Source organism: Apteryx mantelli, chromosome Z (genome assembly GCF_036417845.1).
Source record: "Apteryx mantelli isolate bAptMan1 chromosome Z, bAptMan1.hap1, whole genome shotgun sequence".
Taxonomy (NCBI): Eukaryota; Metazoa; Chordata; class Aves; order Apterygiformes; family Apterygidae; genus Apteryx; species Apteryx mantelli.
In genome coordinates, this window is record NC_090020.1 from 18290846 (window position 1) to 18316019 (window position 25174).

Genomic DNA, 25174 nt, shown 5'->3' on the forward strand with positions numbered 1-25174 from the left:
GAAACTGTTTTTGATTGCCTATCAAAAACAGGTATGCATTTGGCTTCTTGTATTTATACCTTTGTGTCTCAGAAAAGAATCAGGCTACATACACAGAGGAAATATGTGAGGGATACTGCATGTTGTATGTACAATAGGACTGCTATTGTTTTGTTTAAGTTTCTAAAGTTTTTGTAGTGTGATAGGACGTACTGGATGTGTATTATGACAAAGCTTAATTGTTCTTTTTTAGTCTCCATATTCAAACTGGACCCTGAAGATATTCTGGATATAAATATTGAGTGTAAAACAACAAACTAACCAATACAATCAGAAGCGGGAAACTGTTGACTGACTTTTCTTCTTGTTCTATTCTTTTTAGAGATTAAAAAAAATTTTCTTTTCTGTGGTTTTGTGAGAAGATCCATAATATTCTTTAGAACCTACTGATATTCTCCCGTTAGCGCTTACTAACGTGAAACCTGTTAGGATTTTTTTGTGAGATATTTCTAGCCTCTTACCTCCCTACATACATACCATAACTTGAGAAGGTTCTTTCAAGCTCTTTGTAGGAAGTGTGTGTGTGCAAGCAGATGGAAACGGTGTACGTTTTTGTAATTTTCGAGTTTATACAAGCTGTCCTGACAATGACAGGGAGACAGTCTATGTATTCAGATCTTACTTGTGAATAGAAAGGGCTAATTTGATCTTCCTCATCACTTGCTTATAAACTGAATATTAAAGGTACTCAGTGACATAGCCACAATAGAATTACTAATTGTATTCGTAAGAATTGTAAAAGCCTACTGAAAAGTGACTGTTTCAGGTTGTAGAATCTCCTTTGCTCAGCATAACAAATTCTGTGTTTTGCAAATTATGACAATTGGATAGATGATGTAGAAATTCATTATAACTGAGTTTAATTAGACTCTAAGTTTGTTTTGGAACTGGACATTTAAATCCTTGCAGCTGCCAGAAATACAAGCTGACTTAGATTTGAGCAAACAGAAGGGAAAGCAAATGGGAAAACAAAGTTGCTAGCAAGATGGTGCACTAATAGAGCAAGGCATGTCAGGTGAGACTTAATCAGCCTGGAAGTGTGCAAACTGGGTATTTTTATGAGGCTTTGGTGATGAACCGATTTTTAATAGGCAGATTTGTAGATTTATACAGAAAAGGTGCTTCAATTTTGTTTTTAAGATGTCATGATAACCACAATAATCCAGTTTTTCCTCTCTGAATTTCTTTGCTCTTTGTCCTAGGCTATGATCTGTTCTCTCATAAGCAAATGGTCATTTTCCTATTTGGCATATGAGATATGATAGGCTGGATATTAGGCTGCTTTATGCAACTGTTGCATTTGAAATGCAGGCTGCAATGCCATTGAGCTTATCATCATTCAAGTGTTGCAACATTCACAATGTTGCCTCATTCCACTGGGCACTGCTACCCAGAGAGTGGAAGGGAGTTGAATTCTTAGTTCAATCTGGTTTGTTCCATCTGTTTACTGGCAGCTGTCTCATATAGCTAATGATGATGTTGTGCAATTGATCTGGTGTTTGTGGAAAAGGTACACAATTCGCTACAGTCAGGTGAATCTTCACACACTTCTGCTCAAAGTCAAAATTCTGACAGGGAGTTATGAATGCAAGGCAGTTGTGAATGAGATGAAGGGAAAGATTCGGTGGGGGATGGAGTGGCACTTTTAAGCTAGGAAATAATTTATAATACCCAGGAATACCCTCAGCCTGGAACCTGACTGAAAGACAGTGGTTCTGTGCTTCACTTGAAGCTGGTTCTGTCAAATCAGTGTGCTTGGACTGGTCAGTTGTAGACTGCTCTGCCCTGAGCAGTTTTCTTTTATATTTTAATACAGGTCTGGAAAACTTACATGGATTCTAGTGGACTTTGGATAAGATCTTAATTGGCTGACTAGACAGCAATTGAAGGGGCATCGCTGGAGGTGCACACAAAATGCACAGCTGTCCAAACAAGGCAAAATTGGTGATCTCTTAAAGCCAATTTTGCAAAGAGATAAACACTAATCATTTTCAGAACAGTTTGATTTCCACAGAGGGAGAAGCTGAATTTACTGCTCATTGACATGGGTTCCTTTTTCTTGGGATATTGATGAAAGACTCGTTAGACAGATTTTGTTGAAGAAATTGTGGTGTTGGTTTCCTGTTCTCTCCTGTCCAGGAAGATTTCTGTCTGGAGAGTCATCAGTCCAAAATTTGCAGGGTACTCCCATTCTGAATTCTTCCCCTTTTGAACTTCCAATGCATTTTTTTTTTTTCTTCTAGTCAATTTTAAAATTCACTTTTGCTTCTTTATGAGTCTCTTTCCAGTGTCTGGAGGGTCACAACATGCAACTTTTTCCTGTTTTTACTGCTGCAGAAAGCTGTTGTTGTGCTCTAATGCTTTCTTTCAAATGGTGCTTCTTGCAGTCGCAGACATATTGTGCAAGAAAGGCAAGGGTAGAAGTACCCTTGTCCTTCATGCTGCAAGGCACTTAGTGTTAATTTTCGACTGAATTGAAAGGAGTAGCTGCTGTCAATTTTTAATTAGAATTGATTGTTTTGGCTAAAGGAAGTGTTACTACATGAAGTGAACATACCATCTCTTGCTTTATGTAATTTCTTTTCCTTGTCATTTCTCCTTTCTTCATATAATGCCAACAATTTTCTTAAACTGATGCCATATTTACAGATACAGTGTGTCAAACAGTTCATGTGGTAAAAGATATTTATTACTTTTAAGTACTTTAAAAAAAGAACATGTTGAGTGCAAAAGAACAGGGAATTACACTTCTGATTGGGTGTCCATTTCATGTGCCAGAATCTTGCTAGAACTGAGGAGCACTCCTTACTAGGACCAAAAAGACAGGGTGCGTTTAAAAAAAAAAAAAAAAAAAAAAAAAAAAAAAAAAGTAAGAAGTTGTTGGCAAAGAAGACGCTAGGAATTTAGGCAGAAGAAATAGGAGGGGATCACTTCATCTGAAGCTAAACATAGATTTTAATAAATATTCAATATAGTAGTGTAGTGTTAAATAATGATCCATTATGTATTGTTCACAGCCATCAACTTTTTTTTTAACGTTAGTGTATTTTTATTACAGATACATTATGTTCCACCTGTATGCCTGCTTTATCTGGCCTCCTGTGGATACCGGCAGCAAGTGGGTGACTTGTGATGTGCTCATTTAAAAGACTTCATCTCTTGTGCACCTCCTGTTTCATACAGAGCTTTCTCGAGTGATTAAAGGTAATCAACAACCAAGGGATTTATTTGTAGTGAGAGAATGCTCTGATTTTGAACCTCCAAAGGTGTATTTTTGAAGTGGTGTGATTTCCGATCCTGGCGTTGGAGGTTTTCCTGGAAACCCACATAAAAAAAGACATAAACTGAAGGGGGAAAAAGTTCTTTCAAGGGGAGAATTTAGATTTAATGAAACTGGTGGAGCCCATAATTCAAATTGTCTGTAAGAAGAAAAAAATGCAATTCTGATTGAGGTTGTGAATGCTGTATTTTATTAAATCATGGGGTTTTTCATAAGTCCTCTACATGTTAATGAGATTTACTGCATCAATAGTGGTTTTCAGACTAGTTAACTAATTTCTTCCTGGTAGGAGTGAAAAGAACCATATGAATCATTGCAGTCCAGTGTGGAAAGTAAAATAGGCCCTTAGTTAGGTGCACTGGAGTTACAGAGAGTTTAACTTTTACTAAGTTTTGATTATATGTCAGACATCCACTTCCAGCTGTGTGTGGGCTTGGTACATTGCTGCTGTTTGACAAACAATACTTCTGTGGTACCGTCAAGAACTTACCTAGAAGAGTCCTGTTCTAGGTATATTAAAACTGTTATGCCAGCTATGGAAATACTTTATAAAAACATAAATTCTTTTATATTACAGTATAATAACTAGTCTGTTATGCATACCCTAGAAAACGATACTCAAATTATGTTCTGCTAACAGGCTGGTTAATGTCTCCAGGTTCATAAATACTTAAAATATAACCTAGGATTCTGACCGTTGAAAAAGCTGAGCAATTAATTTTTTGCCATATTTAGTGTTTCTGAGCTGAAGCAATGATCCGTCAGTGGAGCAAAGAGGAAAAATAACAGTGTCCAGTTGGCAGCTTATCTCTTAAGAAACACAGGTGAAGCAATTTGGTTAATATGAAGTGTTCTTTCATACCACCTTCCTGTGAATAGCAACCACATGTTTCAGTTACTGCACATGTATAGCTCTTTTGACTACAGTAGTAGAACTGTTTCATGTGTATGTATAAGATCAACACCTAGAAGCTGTATTTTCATTTTTTCTGTGAAGAAACTGATTCAGGGAGATTTCATTACTTGCTTTCACCTGTCTGTTTCATCTGCACTTTGGCATAAAAGACAATGTTGAAACTTGAAAATGGTTTAAATTGTAGTGATGACGTGAATATACAGATTGTATATTGTATTGTTCACATGCTTTTATTTCATGGATCCCCTAAAATTAGAGCAACAAAGAGAATAGAGGAAAACAGTATTCTGTGATATTTACTTTACATTTTTGACTGTACTTTGCAGATACTTGATTTCACATTTTTAGATATGATTAAGCAAGGTTCCTTGTTTGTTCTTTTTCCCCTCATATAGAGGGGAAGCAATGGTGATTATTTTTTTAAATTGGCAAGTGTATCTGTAGAGATACAAAAACTGGGAAGGAGAGCCAGAAACAAGCTTGTTGCTTTCAGGTCTTTTTAGTTCATTTGAAATTGGCCGAGTTTTCAGGTCATTGTATAAAACTGGGAGCATGACAGTAGTATTTCCATTTAGCATCCCATAGAAATAACACTGTACCTTGTAAAATAACCCAAATGGAAGGATCTGTCAGTTCAAAGCAGCAGAAGTGAAGGTTTATTTTCAACAGAGGATTATTATTGTAGTATTTTAGAAAATTGCTATCCTAATTAAAGGAGAATGACTCTGGAGATTAAAGGTATGATGTTTTGTGTGAGCAAATGGCCAAACACAAATATTACTGCCTTCCATATTATTGACAAAGAGGTAATAAAATATCTTTTAAGTATGGGGATGTTTCCAGGGATGTGATGGTTATTTTCCTCTAAGAAATATGATTTTTTTTCATGGTGCTAGAGGTCTCTTCTCCCCCCCCCCTTTTTTTTTCTTAATTGAGCATTTACTTTCTACTAGTGTGCTGTTTTTGCAGTTAAAAGCACAAATCTTTATGTTTTGAGGTATTTGGCTCTGTGGCTGAGACACAGGGGACCCATATGCTCTGTGGATCAGACACAAGTAGGCACTCATGCAGTGAGTGAAACCTGCACATTGAAATGCAGATTTCAGTTTCTGTGATATACTGGCTTTTGTGTTGCTTCAATTTAGGAATTAAAATGATACACTTTTCTTGTGGTGATGGTGACTTTTTTCAAAATTACCATCAAGGTACTGTAGTTTTCTCCTCTTGTATGTGTAATTGAATATTTTTATCTATAGCATAGCTCATGAAATTAATGTTTTCCTCCTTTAAGGTGTTTAGTCATTTTTTGTTAACTGTTGTGATCTAATTCTGTAGAGCATCTTTAGCCCCCATGAATATGTAATCATACACTCATCCTTTCCTTGGATATTGTAATTTTGAACAGAAATTTAAAAAATCATGTTCCAAACAGCTTTTTTATGATGAAACAATATAATTCAATATAAACAAAAGCTGTTGTAAATTACACTTTAAGAATGTAACACCCATCTACCTATTTTAAACAGCAGATTCATTTTTACCTTAAAAGGTAACATTTGTAAATCTAATCTTTGACTGTCAGCTTGTTTATAGCTCTTCTAGCTATTATTAGCTATAGCTAATACGGAATTTTGAATTCCAGGTGGTAGCTATTTAATATATGGTTTAAATGAAAGCAAGCCTTATAGATTGTGATCAAAGCTTTTATCATAAGCACAGATTATACTGATTAAAATTATGATGGAGTTACAACAGAGCAAAAATTGGCCTTTGAAGTATGCTGTCAATCTTGCTTTCTTTTTTAAACTTATCAAACATATCAATGTTTCTATATAAAGTTATTAATCTCTTTTTGATTATGTTTATGAGAGAGGATTTTTAGTTTGAGTTACTGGGAAATAAACTTAAACTTACATGATTAGCCTGAGAGGAGGAGGTCTTGTTTTGAATCTACCATAGGTAGGAAGACTTGTCATGTCTACTTACTCGTTTTGAGTCTTGCCTCAGTTGTCACATGTTTTATTTTAAGTGTCTGCTCAAGATTAAAACACACCTGAAAGGTGATATTCCTGCCCTTTTTTTCCCTTTATCAGTGCCAATTTGTGACCCAGTTAGTTGTTTGCCTTGTACATTCTAAGCACAATATTTGATCTTAAACTGGGGTTATGATGAGTTGCACAGATATCATTAAGAGATTATTTTGTCTGTCAGATTTAACTAGTATTTTGTTTCAGCTAGTCAGGTGAGCACACGCTGTATACAATTCAGTGAAAGGTAATAAATACTGCAGTTGGACTACCTTTGTTTTTCTGTCATAGTTACTTTTCAGATTTAGGACTATATAGTAAGTCAAAATGAAACTCACTTTTACTAAACCTTCTAAGCTATTATCTAGTGCTCACTCAAGTGTTGATGTTTTCCATGCATCAGAACAGTACTGTCATTAGATGAGAGTATTACAAGCAAAACTAAATGCAGTTAGTCAAGGAGTATTCCTTATGTTTCTTTTAGGCAAATGCTCTGAACAGAACCAAAACCAACAATGGCCTGTCTTACAATGACAAACATGGAAGGCACAGCAACTTCTACTGTCCACCAAAATGGTGACATCCTTGGGAATACCAGCACACCCAAGCAGACTGAACCATTGCTTCAGGTGCACCTTTATTATTCCCCTGGGAAGACAGGAGAAGATTATCTGCAATTTCCAGCTGGAGAATATATTGCAGAAGAGATCTGTGCCATTGCTTGTAAAGCCTGCGGTAAGTTTATACGTAATGGTTTTCCCAGTGAAATTAATACAACAGGGTTCTTAATAATAGTAGCGTTTTGATTGAAAACTTAATCTCTCCAGTCTTTTTCTTGTGTCAGAAGTGATCAGAGAGCACCAGGCTGCAAAACTGTTCCTGTCAAAAGTGTTGTGAGGCTGAGGTTGTAGTCAGGCGGCTGCCATCTTTTTCAAGTAATTTAAGGGTATGCTGTCCTTTCTCTGGAATTTTTCTCTTGCTGACCTGAGATGTAGTTTGGATGGTTAAATTACAGCTGTGGCTAGAAAACATTAGAGTTTTATTATGCTGCAACTCTGCAAAACATTGATCCTGAAAATTGTGTAGCATCAAATTGTATAATTTATTAGTGGTTGAATAACTTTGCAGGTGGAAGCTGTCTTATTAAGGATAATAGGACTGCTTGTGTGTGTGGTTATTTCTTTTTCTAATCGTTCAGGAGATAAGGTGTAAATATGACGGAGCAGGAAATTAAAAAAGGTTTCCTTTTACATTTAAGAATGCCATTGAATTGTAATATTTGCCCAGAAGCTGCAACCTGTAGTAAAATAACTCAAAAATGCATTTTGTGCACACGTTTTTCTTTTCAGCATACTTCTGCAATAATTCATCATTCAGGAATTTTGAAAGAAAAATAAATTAATCCTAATAAATTCTGGGTATTAAAGTGTCTATCTTTTCATTCTAAGCACACATGCATGCACCTGCACTCTCTGGATCTCTGATTTTAGGCTGTCAGTGGTGCAAGGCTGAGTTGTCTTTTCACTTCCCAAGTGCCTCATTACAGGTGCAAATGAAGTTAAAAGAAAGGTTTGCAATTCCAATTACTGCTTTTCTAGTGAGTCACAAATGTGAAGCTGCTGACTCTGACTGTACTTAATATTTTGTTATGTTTAAGCATCTTATCCTTTGGTCTTTTGTTTGCTATTTCATTATGAACTGTTGCTTAAGTAGCATTTTAATGATTTAAATCTTTCTGGGGCTCTACCATTTTTTTATGTGCTGTGGAATGTCTTGTAATGACTGAAGTTGTATACTCTGAGTTGGTAGTTTGTATGAGTATGGGCTGGTTTCACAAAGATTCTTCTGGGTTAAGTCTTGTTGTTCCTTGGAATTCTTTAGGCCTGGCAGAGTCTGACTAAAATGAATAACAAGACATCTGATTATAAATTTTTTCAGTTATTCTTGTAATGAATGTACTTTTCAGTTAATTAAAGCTCACTTCCAGAGAAGCTCCCAATCTAGTTTGTATTCATTAGGAATAATAAATCCCTTGAATATTTTGATTAGCTATTTCCATGGTTATTGCTGGTCTGTCCTTTTTCTTCCTTGTCTCTAATTAGAGTTTGCCTTGCTTCAGCTTTCAGCCATTTGTTCAAGTTATATCTTTCTCTTTCTTTCCTCATCACCAGCTCTAGGGAGATATATACTGTGATCAGGTTACTTTTAACTCTTATTTTTGATAAAGCTTAAATCTATTGATTTTCTTCAGCTTGACTGTCTCAATAGTTTTAATTTTTTTGACTGTCTTCTGCACCATTTCCAGTTTCGCAGGAAAATGTGCAGGCCAGGCTGTGTGTGATATTCTTCTAACCTACATCACAAACGTAGAGAATCCTATTCCTGCTAATCCAGGAATCCAATTAGTCCTCTTTCCTGTTGCATCATCTGAAGATGTGCTTGTTATGATATGATGTTGCTTGTTTTCTGTGACCTCACTAATCCTTCTCAAGGCTTCTGCTTTTCTGGGATACCAGCTCCTGTTTTGTACATATAGCTAGTTCCTAGCTCTTGACTGTTTTAAAAATAATTTTGTATGGATAGTCCTCCTTACTAAGCAGTTCTTATCTTTTGTTTCTTTTGTTTCATCATTCTTCACCAGAGTTTGTAAATTGTATCTGCAGTGATTTTGTACTTAATTCTATATCTCCTGTGAAAATGTTTTATCATGTTGAGGCTTTATCAACGTACAACAAAGCAGAGAAACTCTTTTGAAGAGTGGTTTCTGCCTGGTAGCTATTACAGCAGCATTATACAATGTATTCTCAAGAGGGTTTGTAACCTCATTTCCTTCTGAACTGGGGGACAAGGCTGAGATGACTGGAAGTTTTTGTTTCCTTTCTTAAGAGTTATTAGTGCTTAAATCACAAGGTACCACTTCTTATGACTTTCTGTTTTTCTAGGAGATTTTGTACTTGTAAGGCAGAGCATGTAGCTCTGCAAAGCCAATACACTCAAACAATGTTTATGTTGGCAAAATTCTTCTTTCATGAATTTGCTATGAATCAGAATATTTCATAAAGAAGAGAGCAGTTCAGGTAGTAGGAACATCCAAAATATAACAAAGTTGGTAGTTTTCAATGAACTTCCTCTGTGATTTGAGCAATTGTTGGTCTCTTGGTAGCAATATTAGTTGTATTGAAGTATGACTATGTGTTATTTGTGGCAAGTAGGGTTGGATCTAGACAAACATCTTCAGTCCTACAGACAATCTTGTTACATGCCTTTTACGTTTCAAACAATTAAAGTGTTTCCAGTCTGTGCTGACTTGGCTTGATCTGTTGTATATGGCATGTATTGGTTATATAAATATTGGTCTGTATAAATATTATTCTGTAGTTGCATGCCAGTTTGAGGCATGCAGAAGCTAAACCATTCCTCACTTTATGTAAAGCAACTTTCCATTTTTTAAAGGAAGTATAGTATATACAAAATTTCTTGTAAGTTGTTCAGATTTTTATATGGGAAACTGAACATGAAATGAGAAATCAAATTTTCTAACTTGAAATACAATAATAAATGAAGTGTCTTGAAATTAAGTTTTATGTGAATGTTCATTGTCAGCGACTTTGCTAGTAGTGCCATGTAACAAACTGCCATGTAACATTTTATAAAGATAACACTAGGAACAAGACAAGACTTTGATCTCAACCTGAGAGAGAAAATAACATTAGAGGAACTAACTGTGAAGATGAAATATGAAAATGAACTGTTCTAGAGGTTGTAGAATCATTGTAATAGGTCTTTGAAATTTAGTGTCTGAGATTTGTTTTCCAAATTATAATCTTAAACCCTTTCTTTTTCTCCTCTCCCTCAAAGTAATCTTAAATGAAATTACTACTTTAAATTGGTTTTAGTGAGCATAAGTTAATTTTATAAAAATATCTAGGAGTTAAGGCCATTTGAATGCAAGCGGTGGTAATGGTTTGGGAGAGCTGCTGTAGATGCTGAGAGGCAGGGATAAATCAGGCTTGGTGTGATATTTTACAGAGGAATTGTTTCTAGAACAACTGTAAACTATTTGTTTATAGTTTCAGTTTAACTCAAAATGTAAATTTAAAGAAAATCTATAAAGCTGTTTTTAAAAATTGGTAGGTAGACTAAAAGCGTGAACTGAATTTTGTTGCAGAATGGTTTGATCAGATACAGGTTACTCAGGACATCTCAAGTCTTTGAATTTGAATTTTGGATGTATATACTTTTATACAGAAGATAGGTATGTTTTTTTTATACTATGTTGGTGCAATTATTCTATACCAATAATTTGCAATAAAATATCCTTGTAAATGGATTTAACGGTTTGATCAACAGATAGTTAAAAAATCTGTGGAATCTTGTGGAGTCAGTTAAAGTTATTCATAATGTAGCTTAACAGAATAATGTTACACTCAAAACTGATTTTACAAGGGAAAATAATTTTCTTTTAATTTCTGAGCTAATGGTGTATTGATTTATTCCTTCAGCTGAATTATGTGAGTGAAAAATAAATGTCTCTCTTTCTCTCTCTCTCTCTCTCTCTCTCTCTCTCTCTCTCTCACACACACACACACACACACACACACACACACACACACACACACACACAGTCTAGATTAAGTGAATACTGAATTCAAGTTAACTAAGTGAAGATATATTACACTAGGCAAGTGAGTTTGTAAATCCCAGTTAAATACTTCAGTAGTTACAACTTTAAGCAAAGCATTGTTTTGGTCTTAGTCAAATAAACTTGTACCATGTTTCTTGAAAATCCTAATAATAAATTAATAGTAAAGCATGCAGAGCTAGCAACTTTGGAGCTATAACACTTCAGTAGTACACTGAAAAATGTTTTAACAAAATCAGGCAAACAATGTAGTGGTCATGGATAGCTTCTTGCATATCTCATGTGGCTTTTTCTCCATGTATATGATCCCTCAACTTCGGTAGGATTTATCTGATTTTATTTGTTTATCTACTTTTCAGAGCTGTGTTCTGATTATTTTTTCCTTTCTTTTATGACTGGTTAACCCTGATGTCTTAACTTTTTAATGGAGCTATAACCCCAGGAGAGAACTACTTTGATAATCATGATTGGGTTGCTGGGTTATGGATGATTAGCAGTTACCAAAAGACCTAAAAGTTGTTGGGTTTTGTGATTTTTATGTTGATATCTTCAAAGTACCCCAGGAACCTTTTAATTCTCACCCATCTGATTTCCAAGTAAATTGGAAGATCCATGGTACTTTCCTTGGAATAGTCTGTTGCCTCTTAAGAAGCCATAAGATGGTAGAGAATTTTTAATTGTACCAGAGAGTCAATGTTTCAAAACACAGTGTGACTAAATGCTGGCAGTGTCTGCAGTCAGTTCAAGATTTTCAAGTGTGCTGCTGCTGTGTTGTATAATGTGATGCTTGTGATGATTTGTAGTACAACTCTCTTTAGGTAGCAGTATTTTCTTCCGTGGTTCAGAGGAGATTCCTTGTTAGTAGCTGGAGAATTTTAACCAGGTTTATCCATAACATATTAACTTCCCTGAATTGACCTGGCTGTAGAGGCAAGCAAGGAAGGTGAGAGCCCTGTGCTTTCACATAGCTCAGGGTTATCACCAATGTTATGTGCCTATTGCAGAAAGCATTTCCTGACACATTCTTTTTCAAATATGGTGAGAAACAGATTAGTCAGGACCCTGGTGGGTGACTGTTCAGTTTTGTCAAGAAAGGAGACATGTGCTTTGATTAACTAGTCAAAAAATGTTTTGTTGACAAAGTAGTGACATTGAATGTGGTGTCAGTTTTGTAAGCCTCCAGTTTACATGAAAGATGAGGGTGAGATAGTATTTTAATGTAAGAAAAGCTGAGCAATTTTCCATTGGTATGTGCAAGACTTCCTAAGTTTAAGGTAGTCTACCTGACAGGAGTATTTGAGAACAGACTGATGTTTCTATTCTGTTTTGAAAACAGAAGATGGTATAGTTTTTTAATGTTTAACCACATGCAACTAATTGTTATAATTATACAACAATCGTGCTGTACAGATTAAATATTAAAATGCTTGAATTGACACTTTCATAAGACAATGTATTTCCACTGTTGTCTAAGCATGACTTCCACATTTTTTTTGTGGTGTCTTTTTTTTGGGGGGGGGGTAACATATAGTATGGGTGAAAGGATACCTTATTCAACAAAGGATGTGTATTACTAAACTGTATTTCACTATCTCTTTAGCTGCTTCAGTATAAATGAGTGAACATGACTTCTGCATGTATGTGGAGCTCTAAAGGATAATGAAGGAGGGAAGGAACTACTCTGCGTTTCATTCCTTTTTTTGGCTTGAGGTAGAAGAAGTCTGTGGAAAAAAATTCTGTGTTACTGCCTTTCATGATGTTAGTTGACGATCTGGGTATAGATTGATGAGGCTCTTTTGTCTGTCTAGCCTTATCTGCTAAATAAAATACTTGCCAAGAGACCATCATGCTTCTGTCTTTGCCACAGTCCAGAAAATCCTTCTAATACCCCTTGCTGGGGGCATAAAGTGGAGAATAATTCCCCTTTATAATGTCTTTCTGAGTTACTGTCTCCTCCCTCTCCTAATTATTCATTGTTTGATTTTTATCCTGTGTTTCATGCTGTGTAGAAATCCAGAGGAGGTTTTTTAGTTCCAGATGTGAAAATCTTCTCTGATTTTTAGTTGCATTGAAAATATATTTCTTATAAATTATTTTCACTGTTTTTGACACATCTAGACTTCAGAAGATTTTGGTTTTTTGTCTTTTGGTTTTCATTATCTTCTGGAGAAAGCACTTGTAAACACTTCCTTTATCAGCCACTTGAAAAGTTCCTGCAATTAGTAGTGGTGGCAAGAATTACAAGAAAAGAGAAATTTCTGACCTCTCTGCTTTCATCAGGATTTATGAACAGTTTTCAAATGTCTGCTGAGGGGGATTTGCTTTATTTGTATAATGGCTTAACTTCATGTGGCAATGTTCTGGTAAAGATGCACACTTTTTTTAAAAAGTGAGAAATATAACTCCTTTTCTTGAAAAATATATGACGTTTTACATCACTGAGTGAAAGCTACCTTTATAAATGCTAAAGTATGACAGATAGATGAGTGCACAGTTTGCATTCCACCTATAGGAAGAGAGCAAAGAACTTTTTTTTTCTCTTTCTTTTTCAATATGTCATCATTTCTGCTTTGTAAGGGGGATTCCAAATTCCTGTTCTTTTCTTGGCAAAAAGAGAATGACAATGACATGGTCTGGACCTTTTTTTTTGTCTGTTATGTATTTGGTGAAATACAGCAATTTAATGTTTCAATTTAAGAATATGACCAGGAAGTTTTTCCCTTGTTCAGTATGTTTTATGTGGGAAATTTTTTAATAAGTTAGGGAAATGTTTTAGTGACTTGGAAATTTTTCCTCGTTCTGTGTGTTTTATCTGGGAAAGTTTTTAATAAGTTAAGGAAGTGTGTTAGTGAGATTAGGTGAATACCCAGCATTGCCTTGATTGGTGTTTAGCAACTGGTTAGAATTATACTGTAATTATTCTGAAAATGTTTGGAGTAAAGACACCACACATCCTTAAAACTTCTAAATCAGTTATTATTGCTTTACAGACAACCAATCTGTAGCGTAATATGATTGATCCTACCTCACACATCAAATGAGAACCACATGTAGTTGCATTTAGTTAGCTTTATTCTGAAGTCCAAGTGTAGTAAGTCTGATATTTCTCAAATCTGTAATGGATCAAGTATTTCTTATTGCACCATGAAGTTGCAACACTCATGTTTACAGCCAGTCCTTTAGTGACTAATCTGTACAGGGTTATTCTTATGGGGATTTTGTTTAGTTTTGGTTTCTTATTGGTTACTTTACATGATTCTGTCCATTTCAATAGTTTCCCGTAAGTCTCTTCTTTTTTTTTTTCCTTTGAAAATCATGTGTTAGGACCTGTAATTCTTGCATATTTTGGTAAGCTGTAGTTTAAACAAGCATCAGATGATTTGCCTGTAGATTTCAACAGCTTAACCTGAAAGCCACACAGCAGACCTCTTGTTTTCAGCCCTCTTACCAGCTACCTACAGAGGCAAACACTATTTTGTAAAAAATTTAAATTAGCTATTATTTAAGAGTGAATTACTGTTGCTCCACAAGTTTGTAGTTTTATATACAGAGCCGTATATAAATTTATCAATCCGTATATAAATTTATCAATTTCAATTCCAATTGATAAATTCTAAATGTGTGCAATTTAGCTGTGATGAAAGAAATGTGGGCCTGCCTTCTTCAACAGTTCCATATATATAGACATTGTTCAGAAGAGGAAGAGATACATAAGGGATATTTTTTTTTTTTTTTCCTGTTTTCTTTTTGTGAGTGAATTTCTATGATTTCATTCTAACTGTTGGGAGTGGTTTGCTTTTTCCTCAGACTTCTTTCATTTCTATCATCATTTGAAGTTACTTTTGTTGCCTTTATCTGTTAGTTTTTAAATAATTATTTTGTCTTCCTTCCCCAAAGTATCTTGACTGCTTCAATATAAAAACAGTTTTGTTTCATTATGACCTACCCTGTCAAATTTTATCATTTATCCTATTGTTCAAAGTCTAGACTTGTATCTCCTTCCCTCTTCAAGTATAAGAATATGAGTTTTAATATAGTTTGTCAATGGTTGCAGTTCCTCCTTTCATGCTGTCAAGTCTCATGCATTTAACCTGTTTTCCAAATCGTAGCATCTGCATCTCGTGGATACAAAAGACTAACATGCTCCAGTGCTTGGCATCTGTCCTCTGTTAGACTGTACCTGCAGGCAGGAAACCCAAAGCCAAATTAAAATTCTGGTGCTGCTGAAGAATTGATGTTCTTTCTTCCTCAGAGTCCTTGGGTCCTGCAGCAGCTCTGCTCTCCTCTCATGACTCTTTGTGTCCATGTCTTGAGTGTGAGCATACACATGTCAGTCACGTGATGTTGACCCACTCACATGTACTGCCAGTGCTGGTTGTGGAGTCTCCACTGTTGGAAATCGTTAAGAAAAAGCTGTATAAACACTTGCTAGGAGGGATAAAGTTGATTCTGCCTTAGAATAGGAGATCACAGAATCACAGAATGGTTGAGGTTGGAAGGGACCTCTGGAGATCATCTAGTCCAACCCCCCTGCTCAAGCAGGGTAACCTAGAGCACGTTGCACAGGATCGCGTCCAGGCGGGTTTTGAATATCTCCAGAGAAGGAGACTCCACAACCTCTCTGGGCAACCTGAGATAGTCTGGCTGCTTCGCTGATTCTGTAAAGCTTCTTCAAAATACAGAATTTATTAGCCAGTTTTATCTGCTGTTGTTTTCTCAAATAAATTCAAGCTAAATAGTTGATTTTGTTAGAAGGTGTTTCAGTAATCCAAAAGACTGAAATCATAGTCTTGGGGGGGGGGGGGAAGTTGAAAAAGTAACAGAATAGTTTTTCTTTCTGGGTGTGTATTCCATTTTTGTTTTATTTCTATATAATGTACAGTTGCCATTAACTTTCATGTTAGTGACAAATTCCAGAGTATGCAAGCTTTGTATATGCTGCATTTCTTCCTGTATTCCTTGACTTCCTTTCAGTATACTCATGCACTTCACATTCTTAAAGTCTTAAAGGTCACATCCTTTGGACCATGGGCCTTACAACACCACTTCTTAACTTCTTTTCAAAATTATTATGCAAGTCATTTGTTTAAAACCATCCCTGTGTACATATATCTCATCTTCTTGAAAGGATACAGTGGAAGCACCAAGTTTTCATATGGCTCGTCCCTCTCTACTTTATAGAGAGGAAAATGGGTGAAATGAAGAAGGAAGTCAGAATAGCATCATACTGTGCCATATGAGGTGTAAAACCACTGTTTTGAACCTGAACTGTTCTTCAGAAAGTCAGGACAGAAATAAAAATTAAAACAAAGGCAAAATGCTAAACTTGATTAAAAAATCAAGGTGAATATTTTATAAATATATGAGAGCGTTAGATGATTTTAACAAAGAAGGGTTTATTACTTTCTTAAGTTTCCTTGTTCCTCTTAGCGTTTCCAGTTTCTGCAAGCTTTGGATTTGAACGTAGCTTCCGTATTATTTTTCATGGCACTAAGAGAGCACTGGAAGAAAATATTTTCCTTGGAACATATAGTCTTCATTTATTTAAATTTCACCACCATTGTATAATATATTTTCAAAGACAAATTTACTATATATTGCCTTTACTATCTATTTCTTTTTAGTCGGGTTTTTAGCTGTATCAAGCTGTTCTTGCAACTTCCATAATAGATCATAATATTCATTTTCACTTGAGGAGAAGAACTTAATTGTATGTCATCTAGTCTGTTTTGCAGGTGTGTGTGTTCTCTGCAGTCCAATGGTGTGACTGAAGTTCATGTAATGATAACTGAATTCACTTTAAAGTAACTTAACTGGGTCCTGATTTCAACACAGCTATAATAGTGTGGTCTTCAGCTTCTTGTGAAGTCCTGTGGATGCCTGAGCTCATGTGCTTTACCCGCTGTGTGCACTCAAGTTGCAGTCAAGTCTTAGTCTGAGGGCAGACTTACTCTAGACATTGCTTGCTATACTGGTAGTTGTCCTTTTTGTATCTGAATCAGAACTTTTTTGTTCTAACTAAATATATTTATATTAATGCCTGAGCTCTGAATAGCATTACTTTGTATATTAAATATTTTCTTTAAGTTCCATCAAATGCATACTTTTTAAAATTATGAGCGTGTTTAAACTTGGAGCCTCTGTTTTGTCAGTTTCCTTATTTCTCTCAGTTCTTAATGCTCTTTTTTTCCTTTTTAATTTCTCTGACAGATTTTTGGACAGTATTTTCATGCTAGAACAGTTTCGTATTCCTTCCCTCTGTTTATGCTTTCTGTATCCTTGATTAACCAAGATGAAACTTTAGGAATTACATATTTTTTTTCTTAGAGTGTTCTCAGCTATTGCTATGAATATATATATAATATATATATCAGATAAACATTGTTTGACTTAAATATTTTTCATATACTCCTTTTGCAGACTATTCAGTCAGTTGTGTGTTACAAAGCTACATAAATAAGCCTCAGGTTTCAGATTGCTTGTTCAGGTAGTTGTTTTGAATCATCTTGACCCACTTATCTTCTATAGTGACTAAATACTATAACAGAGGGAAAGGAAACAAGGTGAGAAAGAGTAATTTCCTTTGAAGGTTTAGAAGACACGTTAGTTTCTTTGCTATTATAGTTCTTTCCGAAGAAGCACAGAAGACAGGAAATGTCCTTCCAAATATAAAGAGTCAATTTCCATAGTTTGTGATCGAGTAGGCCTGTGGTTGTTAGTTCTCATTAAAACAGTTCTGAATTGTTTTGGAAAAATTATTTTCCAGTTTTGTGTAATTAACAGTGCATGTTTATTTTGTCCTTAACTGAGCTAATGAAATGTGGATGGCAGGTGGTTGTCCTAGTCATGATGATTTTCTTTGTACTGCTTTGCTTTTAATTTTCCTTCAGTCTGAAAACGTAAGATTAAGGCCTGGGTCTATTTTTGGAAAAGGTAAGTAAAAAGGCAATGCACTGTTCTTTGCTGTTATTTCTTAATTACAATGGGTCCTCAACCTCCCAGTTTATTAAATGCCATTCTGAGAAAATCTCCTAATCTAACCATAAAGTATAGGATAACAGGTGAATACAGTCTGCAGTAAGAGAACATAAAGGAAGAATGAGAAAATAAATCAACAAAAATGACCTGCAGTTTATAGGATGCTGGTTGAATGGTGTTGACGGTGACACAGCAGCACAGTGAATAATTGGATAACATGCATCAAATTGCTACTGCTAATGTGCCAAATTTTTTTTTTTAAATAAGGCTGAATCTGTGTAAAAATGGTTTCTTACATATGTTTGTTTCTCTGTACTTTGTTCAGGTATCATGCCAGTGTATCATAACATGTTCGCACTCATGAGTAAAACGGAGAGAATTTGGTATCCCCCAAATCACATCTTCCATGTGGATGAAGCAAGCAGATTCACCCTACTTTACCGGATAAGGTAACATAACACAAATGTAATTTTTTTCACATTAATGCAAAAACTGTATAAGAAAAAAAAAACAAGATACTTAACTGAACGATAGTGTCTCAAAAAAAATTACAGGCAGATTGTTGGAAAGATCTGGATAAAAGATATAGATAGAATAATAAATAAAATTGAGTAGGTTTGAATAATGTATTATTGTCTGCTGTCTGCATTCCACAGATTACTGTTTGCCATTTCAGGTTGAAGAAACAAACAATAAAGTAGAGGTGAAAACAACATTTTTTCTTAATAACGATTCATTTGATCTCCTGTATGCTTATCTGTTTGGAATTACTGGGAGTTCAGAAATGTAAAATTATCTCATGTAGTCTGGAGGATGTCTGCAATAAAACCATTTGTGCCTAATCTGATTTTTGAAAGTGGATTTTTAAAGCTGTATTCACAGGGTTTTTTTACTGAAAGGATTCTTATTTCTTTGAATTACATAATGTGGCCTGATTATTCCTTTGGTAATTAGTTGCAAATTGAGATACTGAAAAATTTCCCTTAGTTTGTACATTTCAGTAGTACAGTAACACAAATTTGTAGAAATTTCATAGAACTGTTAACATATTTGTTGGAAAAGACGTCTGGAGGTCATCTGGTCCACCCTTCTGTTCAAAATGGAATGTCACTAACACTAGGTCAGGGCTTTGTCTATTCAATACTTGAAAGCTGCAAAGATTACAGCATTTCTCTGGGCAGACTGTTCCAGTGTTGCTTTACACTGACATACACCTGTTAATTTCTCCTATGCTGTACATAAAAAAGAACTGTGAATTTACAGTGTTGAGTTTTACAAATTTATTTAGTAGTATAAATGTATATGGTTTGATCATTTCAAGAATTTTGGTAGATGCAGTAGAAAAAATTTGAAGATCCCTTACGTTACAAATCATTGTATTCGAGTGAGAGCCAGAGTAGAGGGCTGTCTTCTTTGGCACCACTGATACATGGTTCACTTAGGTGAAGCATAATCTTGCCCCCTTCTGAGTTTTTCAAGGGATGAGATGTCCCATAAATCCTATTCAAAACTTCTGTTGTTGAGACTCTTGATCACAGGGTGTGTTGTGTCCCCCCCCCCCCCCCCGAACCAGTCTGCATAACCCTTTCTCAAAGGAAACTGCCAGACAGTAACACAAGATTCTCTCTATTCTGATCAATGAGATTTACTTTGCAGAGCTGCTAGCTCTTGCTAGTCCAGCTTCTCACCCTGGTTAAATGCCATACTTCAAGACACCAAGAACTGGATGCAAAGCCTTCTGTTGACTCAGTGGGCTTCATATTGGCCCTCTACACCAGTTGGCACTAATTACGCGTCTGTGAAAGGGAAAATGTCTGGTACTGGTAAGTAAAAATATCTGTTTATTGATATTTGCCTAAATATTTCCTAACAGGTTTTATTTTCCCCACTGGTATTGCAATGGCACAAGCAGAGCATATCGGTATGGCATTCTACGGGGTGCAGAAAGCCCTGTTCTTGATGATATTGTCATGTCTTACCTATTTGCACAGGTATGACTTTTTCTTTTTCTTTTTTTTTTCCCCCCTAATGCCGATTGGTAGAGGTTGTTAGTCTTTGCTCCTTTTCACTTCTTCTCATAGTAGCTATGTACGCTCTTTTGACTGCTTGGAGCCCACTCTAAATATAAAAATGAAGTTCAGGGCCATATTGTGCTCTTCAAGAGAGGAAACACAGATGACTGTTGTTGGGAGAGAAGTGACAGTATGTATTTCCTTTCTTGTGCCACTGGCATGTGGAAGCCTTTCAGTGCAACTTTCATTTTGGACTGATATAATGTGGGACATCATCTTCCCCATATTGACCTTATTGGACTTTGACAACAGAATATTATGAGCAGTGTTACTAAGCCTGATGGTAGCTGGTATCCAATATGAATATGTGCAGCTATTTAGGGACAAAAGGGTTCAGTCAGAAGAATTTGGTCATTTTTAAAATTTTACTGTTAAACAGCAATGCAAAAGCTGTATTTTGATTTCTCATATCCTACTTTCTCAGTGGCGAGATGATTTTTTGAATGGATGGATACAAATGCCTGTTACTCATGAAACACAAGAAGAATGCCTTGGAATGGCTGTTCTGGATATGATGAGAGTAGCCAAAGAAAAGGACCAAACCCCACTGGCTATTTACAATTCAGTCAGGTAACTCCATACTTCAAAACTGTATTACACTTACATGACACCTAAAACAGTATTTTTTGCACGATAGCATCAGGGTGGAGTTGTTCAACTATTGACAGTTGATTTTTTTTTTCCTTTTTTTTTCCCCCTAATATAGTGATTCTATAAATTTACTTGTAGTGTAAACTGCAAATTAATAGAAGGCCTGTATCATGACTGCCATTCTTCAGGTTTGTGGGTACATGAATTTTGTCTTAATGAGTGGCAAGACAGCAGCTGCTTATGTGGAAAATTATGTAAGCAATAATTTGCATTGGCAGAGACCTCTGGAAGTCATCAAATCCAACCCCATCTTCAGATCAGGGCCAATTTCAGAGTTAGATCAAGTTTCTCAGGGTCTTGTCCATTCAGGTTTGGAAAATCTCCAAGGATTGAGATTTTTACCATATCTCTGGGCAGCTTTGTCCTGCATATAATCACTTGCATTGAGGAGGATTTTCTCCTTATCTAATCAGAATTTCCCTTGTTATTCTGTGTGTCCATTGCTCTTGTCCTTTCATTGTGTGCATCTGAGAATAGCCTGATTCAGTTGTCTTTATTGTCTTTGACTAACAGGTGGTTATTATTAGAAGCTCCTACTTAGCCTTCTTTTCTCCAAACTGAACAAATCAAGCTCCCCTAGGCCTCTTGTCTAATATAATGTGCTCCAGGCCCTTAACTATCTTGGGTGGCTTTCCACTGAACTTACTCTAGTTCATCGATGTCTGTTTTTGTACTGGGATGACCAAAACTGGATAGAGGAACTTCATGTGTGATTTCACAAGCCAGAAAAGGATGATCAACTCCCTCTGCCTGATGTCTAGGTTCTTACTAATGCAGTCTCGTATATGGTTAGCTTTCATCACCTCAAGAGATGCACTGCAACTCATGTTCAGCAAGGACCCCCGTGTCATTTTTGCAAAGCTAATTCTTAGCCTGTTGGCCCGTAGCCTGTACTGTTGCATAGGGCTATGCCATCCCAGACACAGGACTTTGCATTTGCTTTGTTGAACTTTCTGAGTTTCCTGTCAGACCATTTTTTCAGTGTGTTGAGATTGCAGTAAATCACAGCCTTGTCCTCTAAGGTACCAAATGCTCCTTCCAATCTGTTAGCATGCATGCATTTGATAGAATTTGTGTTCCATTACTTTATCCAGGTTGTTATTGAGGATGTTAAACAGTGTCAGGCCCAGGATCAGCTTCTGAGGAAAACAACTAACAGAGTTCAGTCTGCTGACTCACTACTGTCATAGCCCAGTTCTCCAGCCAGTTTTACACCCAACTTGTAATTCACCCAATTCATCCAGTCCATATCTTGACCGTTGTCCTACAAGGTTTCTACATGACTATGTTGAAGGTCTTGCTAAAGTCAAGAGAATCATCATCCAGTGCTCACCCCTTGTCCAGTGAGCCAGTCATTTTATCATAGAAGGCAGTCAAGTTATTCATGCATGAATATGGTAAATCCATGTTGGCTATTCCTAATTTTCTCTGTGTTCTTAATGTGCCTGCATATGGCTTCCAGGAAGATTCGCTCTATAATCTTCCTGAGGACTGAGGCTAGGTTGCCTGGCCTGTAGTTCCCCAAATTCTCCTTTTTCTTCTTGAAGATGGGTATGGTGTGGGAACCCTTCCTGATTGCCCTGGCCTTTCAAAGGTGAGGGATATCAGTCTCCCTAATGACACCTACCAGCTACCTCAGCACTCTCAGATGCATCCCATCTGATGCCATGTACTTATGTATATCTGTACTATGAGTACTATTTCATTCTCATAGACTCTGTCACTAGGCACAGGGACATAGGTGGCCTGAAAAGAGACCTTTATAGTGAAAACTGAGGTGAAGAAAGCATTGTATGCCTTGGCCTTCGTCTTCCCATTCCGTTTTCTAATCAGTTTCCACTCCAGCTAAATTAATTCTGTGTCTGCTTGGTAATTAATCCTTCTTGTCTGCCTCTTAATGAAACCTTGCAGAAAGGGTTAAACAGGCCAACAAACTGATCAGCTGTTCACAGGTGTCAAACAACTCTTTTAGCCCTGACAGAATACAGACTGTGGTATAGGAAACTTAAATGAGAATCAGCTGCAGGTTTGTATTCTATCACCTGTATTTTCAACCAGAAAATCTGACCGTCGCTGTCCCTGTTGTCTCCCATCCCATCTACCTCTTCCCAGCTTCTATGCTAAGCAAAGCAAATGCATACTGTTTAACTTGGAGTGTTCTTTTACTGTGTTACCTCAGACTTCAGTAATGACTGAAACAGAAATGTCTGTATTTATGGAAAGTGTATTTATATAATATATGTTGAAACTGAATGAGGAAAAAGGAAAAATGGAAGAAGAGATAGGCGTGCATTTGAAATAATAAAATACAGACTGAAAAAAGTATCTTTGTTATGCTTCATTTAAAAAATTTTTTTAACATTTAATGGAGAAGGTATTTACATGTTGACTTGTGTAACACAGAAATAGTTATCTTTGGTAGCTTTAATGGATAAAATCAGAAGTTTTTTTGCTGATTATGTATTCACAGCTACAAAACATTTTTGCCTAAATGTGTTCGAGCAAAAATCCAGGACTACCATATTTTGACACGAAAGAGAATAAGGTACAGGTTCCGCAAATTTATACAACAGTTTGGCCAATGCAAAGCTACTGCCAGAAACTTGAAACTTAAGTATCTTATAAACCTGGAAACCCTTCAGTCTGCCTTCTATTCAGAGGTTTTTGAAGTAAAAGAGCCTGGTGGAGATCCTTCTGGAGAAGAGAGTTTTGCAACCATTGTAATAACTGGAAATGGTGGAATTCAGTGCTCAAGAGGAAAGCTTAAAGATTGTGAGACACTGGCAGAACAGGTAATCTTTTTGAATGCAGCTGCCTTATTATTTTAATTTTGCAATTTATCATGTAACGGTGATTTGCTTATGTTAGAAGTTCTGGTGGTTAAAATTGACTTCACAGTGATGACAAAATTTCTGTACGGCTGAGGCTCACAGAAGTTTGTCTTGACTTAAGCAGTATAGCATTTTAAAATTAGTTTTTACCAATGTATTAATTAAAGACAATACTTGAACACTAAGTAGTTTAGCAAATGAAAAATTCAGTGTTGGACCATTGCTGTTGTGAAAACAGATGTGGAAAAGTAACGGCCCTGGCTCTAGGAACTGGTAAAATGCATACTGTCCTCAAACTCTTTGAAATCAGGGTTTTAAGGAGAAAAACAGGATAAAATTATCTGTACATCCTTCCTGCTGCAGTTAGACTCCTACCACTATCTGAACTTAGACATTTAAAATGACACTCCTATGACTGCAGGGTCCATACACACTTTGTTCAGGAATTAGAAGCTAAACGATTCAATAACTTGTAGTAATCATGTGCAGTTACATCTTTATTTATCAGTTTTGTTTCCCTCTGTGTATGATATACCAGCATAACTATTCATTGGTCAGATTTACCAAAATTTGATATTTACTCATAAGACGACACTTGAGTGTTGGAATTTTCCAAAGATGAAATGAAAGGAAAACACAGTTCAGTTTTACTAAATAATGGCATCTGTTACTTCACTAGTTTTGATGCATAATGTAAAGCAGTCAAGACTAAACTATGAAATAGGTTTTATTTTTACAAAGTGCTATAATAATTTGTAAAAATATCTTTTTTTCTTGTATTAAAAAAAATGATTGCATACCCAGATTTTTTTTAACTTGGGTGGGTTTTTTTTAATAATAGTTTTTAGGTTGATACTAGGTTAACTGACTTTGTTATGTGTCAGTCCTCTGCCTTTGCTAAGTTGCCTGTAAGTGCCAATTGCACTTGCAGGAGCTAATACAAATGTCAAGATTTTGCAAGTTGATTTAAGTCATCTGGTATCTTTAAACCACACTTTTATGAAACAATTTATAATGTTATGTATACAGAATTTATACATGTTAGCTGTTTGTGCATGACAAACAAGCCTTTAATAAGAATAGTATTTAAATTGATCTTTTTCACATAGAGATTTCAAAATTACTTTTCATGGTAAATAAGTGTTATCCTCCCCATTTACTGACAAAAGATGTGATGAAGGCTGCATATGTTTGCACTAGTGCAGAAACTATGTACAAATGGTTGGTTATGAAAACTTAGTAATGGAATAAACCTGGCTGTAAGTGTGATCATAAGTACTATTTCAGCAAACTGTACTGTTGAACTTTATTGAAATATTGGATTGGAAGAAGATTTTTATTTTTTGAAGGTGGAAATGACATATTTGGGATAGGTGAAGGAGAAATTTGTTTTCACATTTCTGGCAGCCCAGTATTAATAGAGCTTCAGGGACTTCAGTGCGTTTGTGCTGGTTTATGCTAGCTGATAACCTAGACTTTAAGACTCAGTACATGCCCAGCATATGCTTGCAGAAAGGTTGCAGTCATGTAAAGAGATATTCTTACTTGAATAAGCTATTCACTTTGGAAGAATTATTTTAGGTAGATAACTCTATCTTTGTATAAAGTTGATACTTAGCATCTAAAATGCTACTGAAAACAAGAAAAGGAGCCCTTGATCTATATGACGTAATTTGATTTTGGTTTTGTTGTGAAAGACTGAAGGAAGTGACCTGGAATACCATGTTAGAAAAACGCT

The 25174-nt window shown here is 35.8% G+C and overlaps 1 protein-coding gene across 5 annotated transcripts in view; it reads left to right on the top strand.

Moving 5' to 3' along the window:
• JAK2 (Janus kinase 2) overlaps nucleotides 1-25174 on the top strand; it is a 97466-nt gene that overhangs the window by 39799 nt on the left and 32493 nt on the right. Inside the window, exons 1-7 of one of the 5 annotated variants that reach the window (XM_067315437.1) lie at nucleotides 6970-6997; nucleotides 17115-17177; nucleotides 17809-17837; nucleotides 18208-18331; nucleotides 19756-19873; nucleotides 20379-20524; nucleotides 23076-23397. In XM_067315437.1, coding sequence (XP_067171538.1) covers nucleotides 17134-17177; nucleotides 17809-17837; nucleotides 18208-18331; nucleotides 19756-19873; nucleotides 20379-20524; nucleotides 23076-23397 — 783 coding nt within the window. In that variant the 5' untranslated portion in view covers nucleotides 6970-6997; nucleotides 17115-17133. Of the gene's footprint in view, nucleotides 1-3159; nucleotides 3244-4070; nucleotides 4144-6746; nucleotides 6998-17114; nucleotides 17178-17678; nucleotides 17838-18207; nucleotides 18332-19755; nucleotides 19874-20378; nucleotides 20525-23075; nucleotides 23398-25174 lie in introns of those variants that run through there. The other 4 variants (XM_067315433.1, XM_067315435.1, XM_067315434.1 and 1 more) reach the window with 4 other exon arrangements.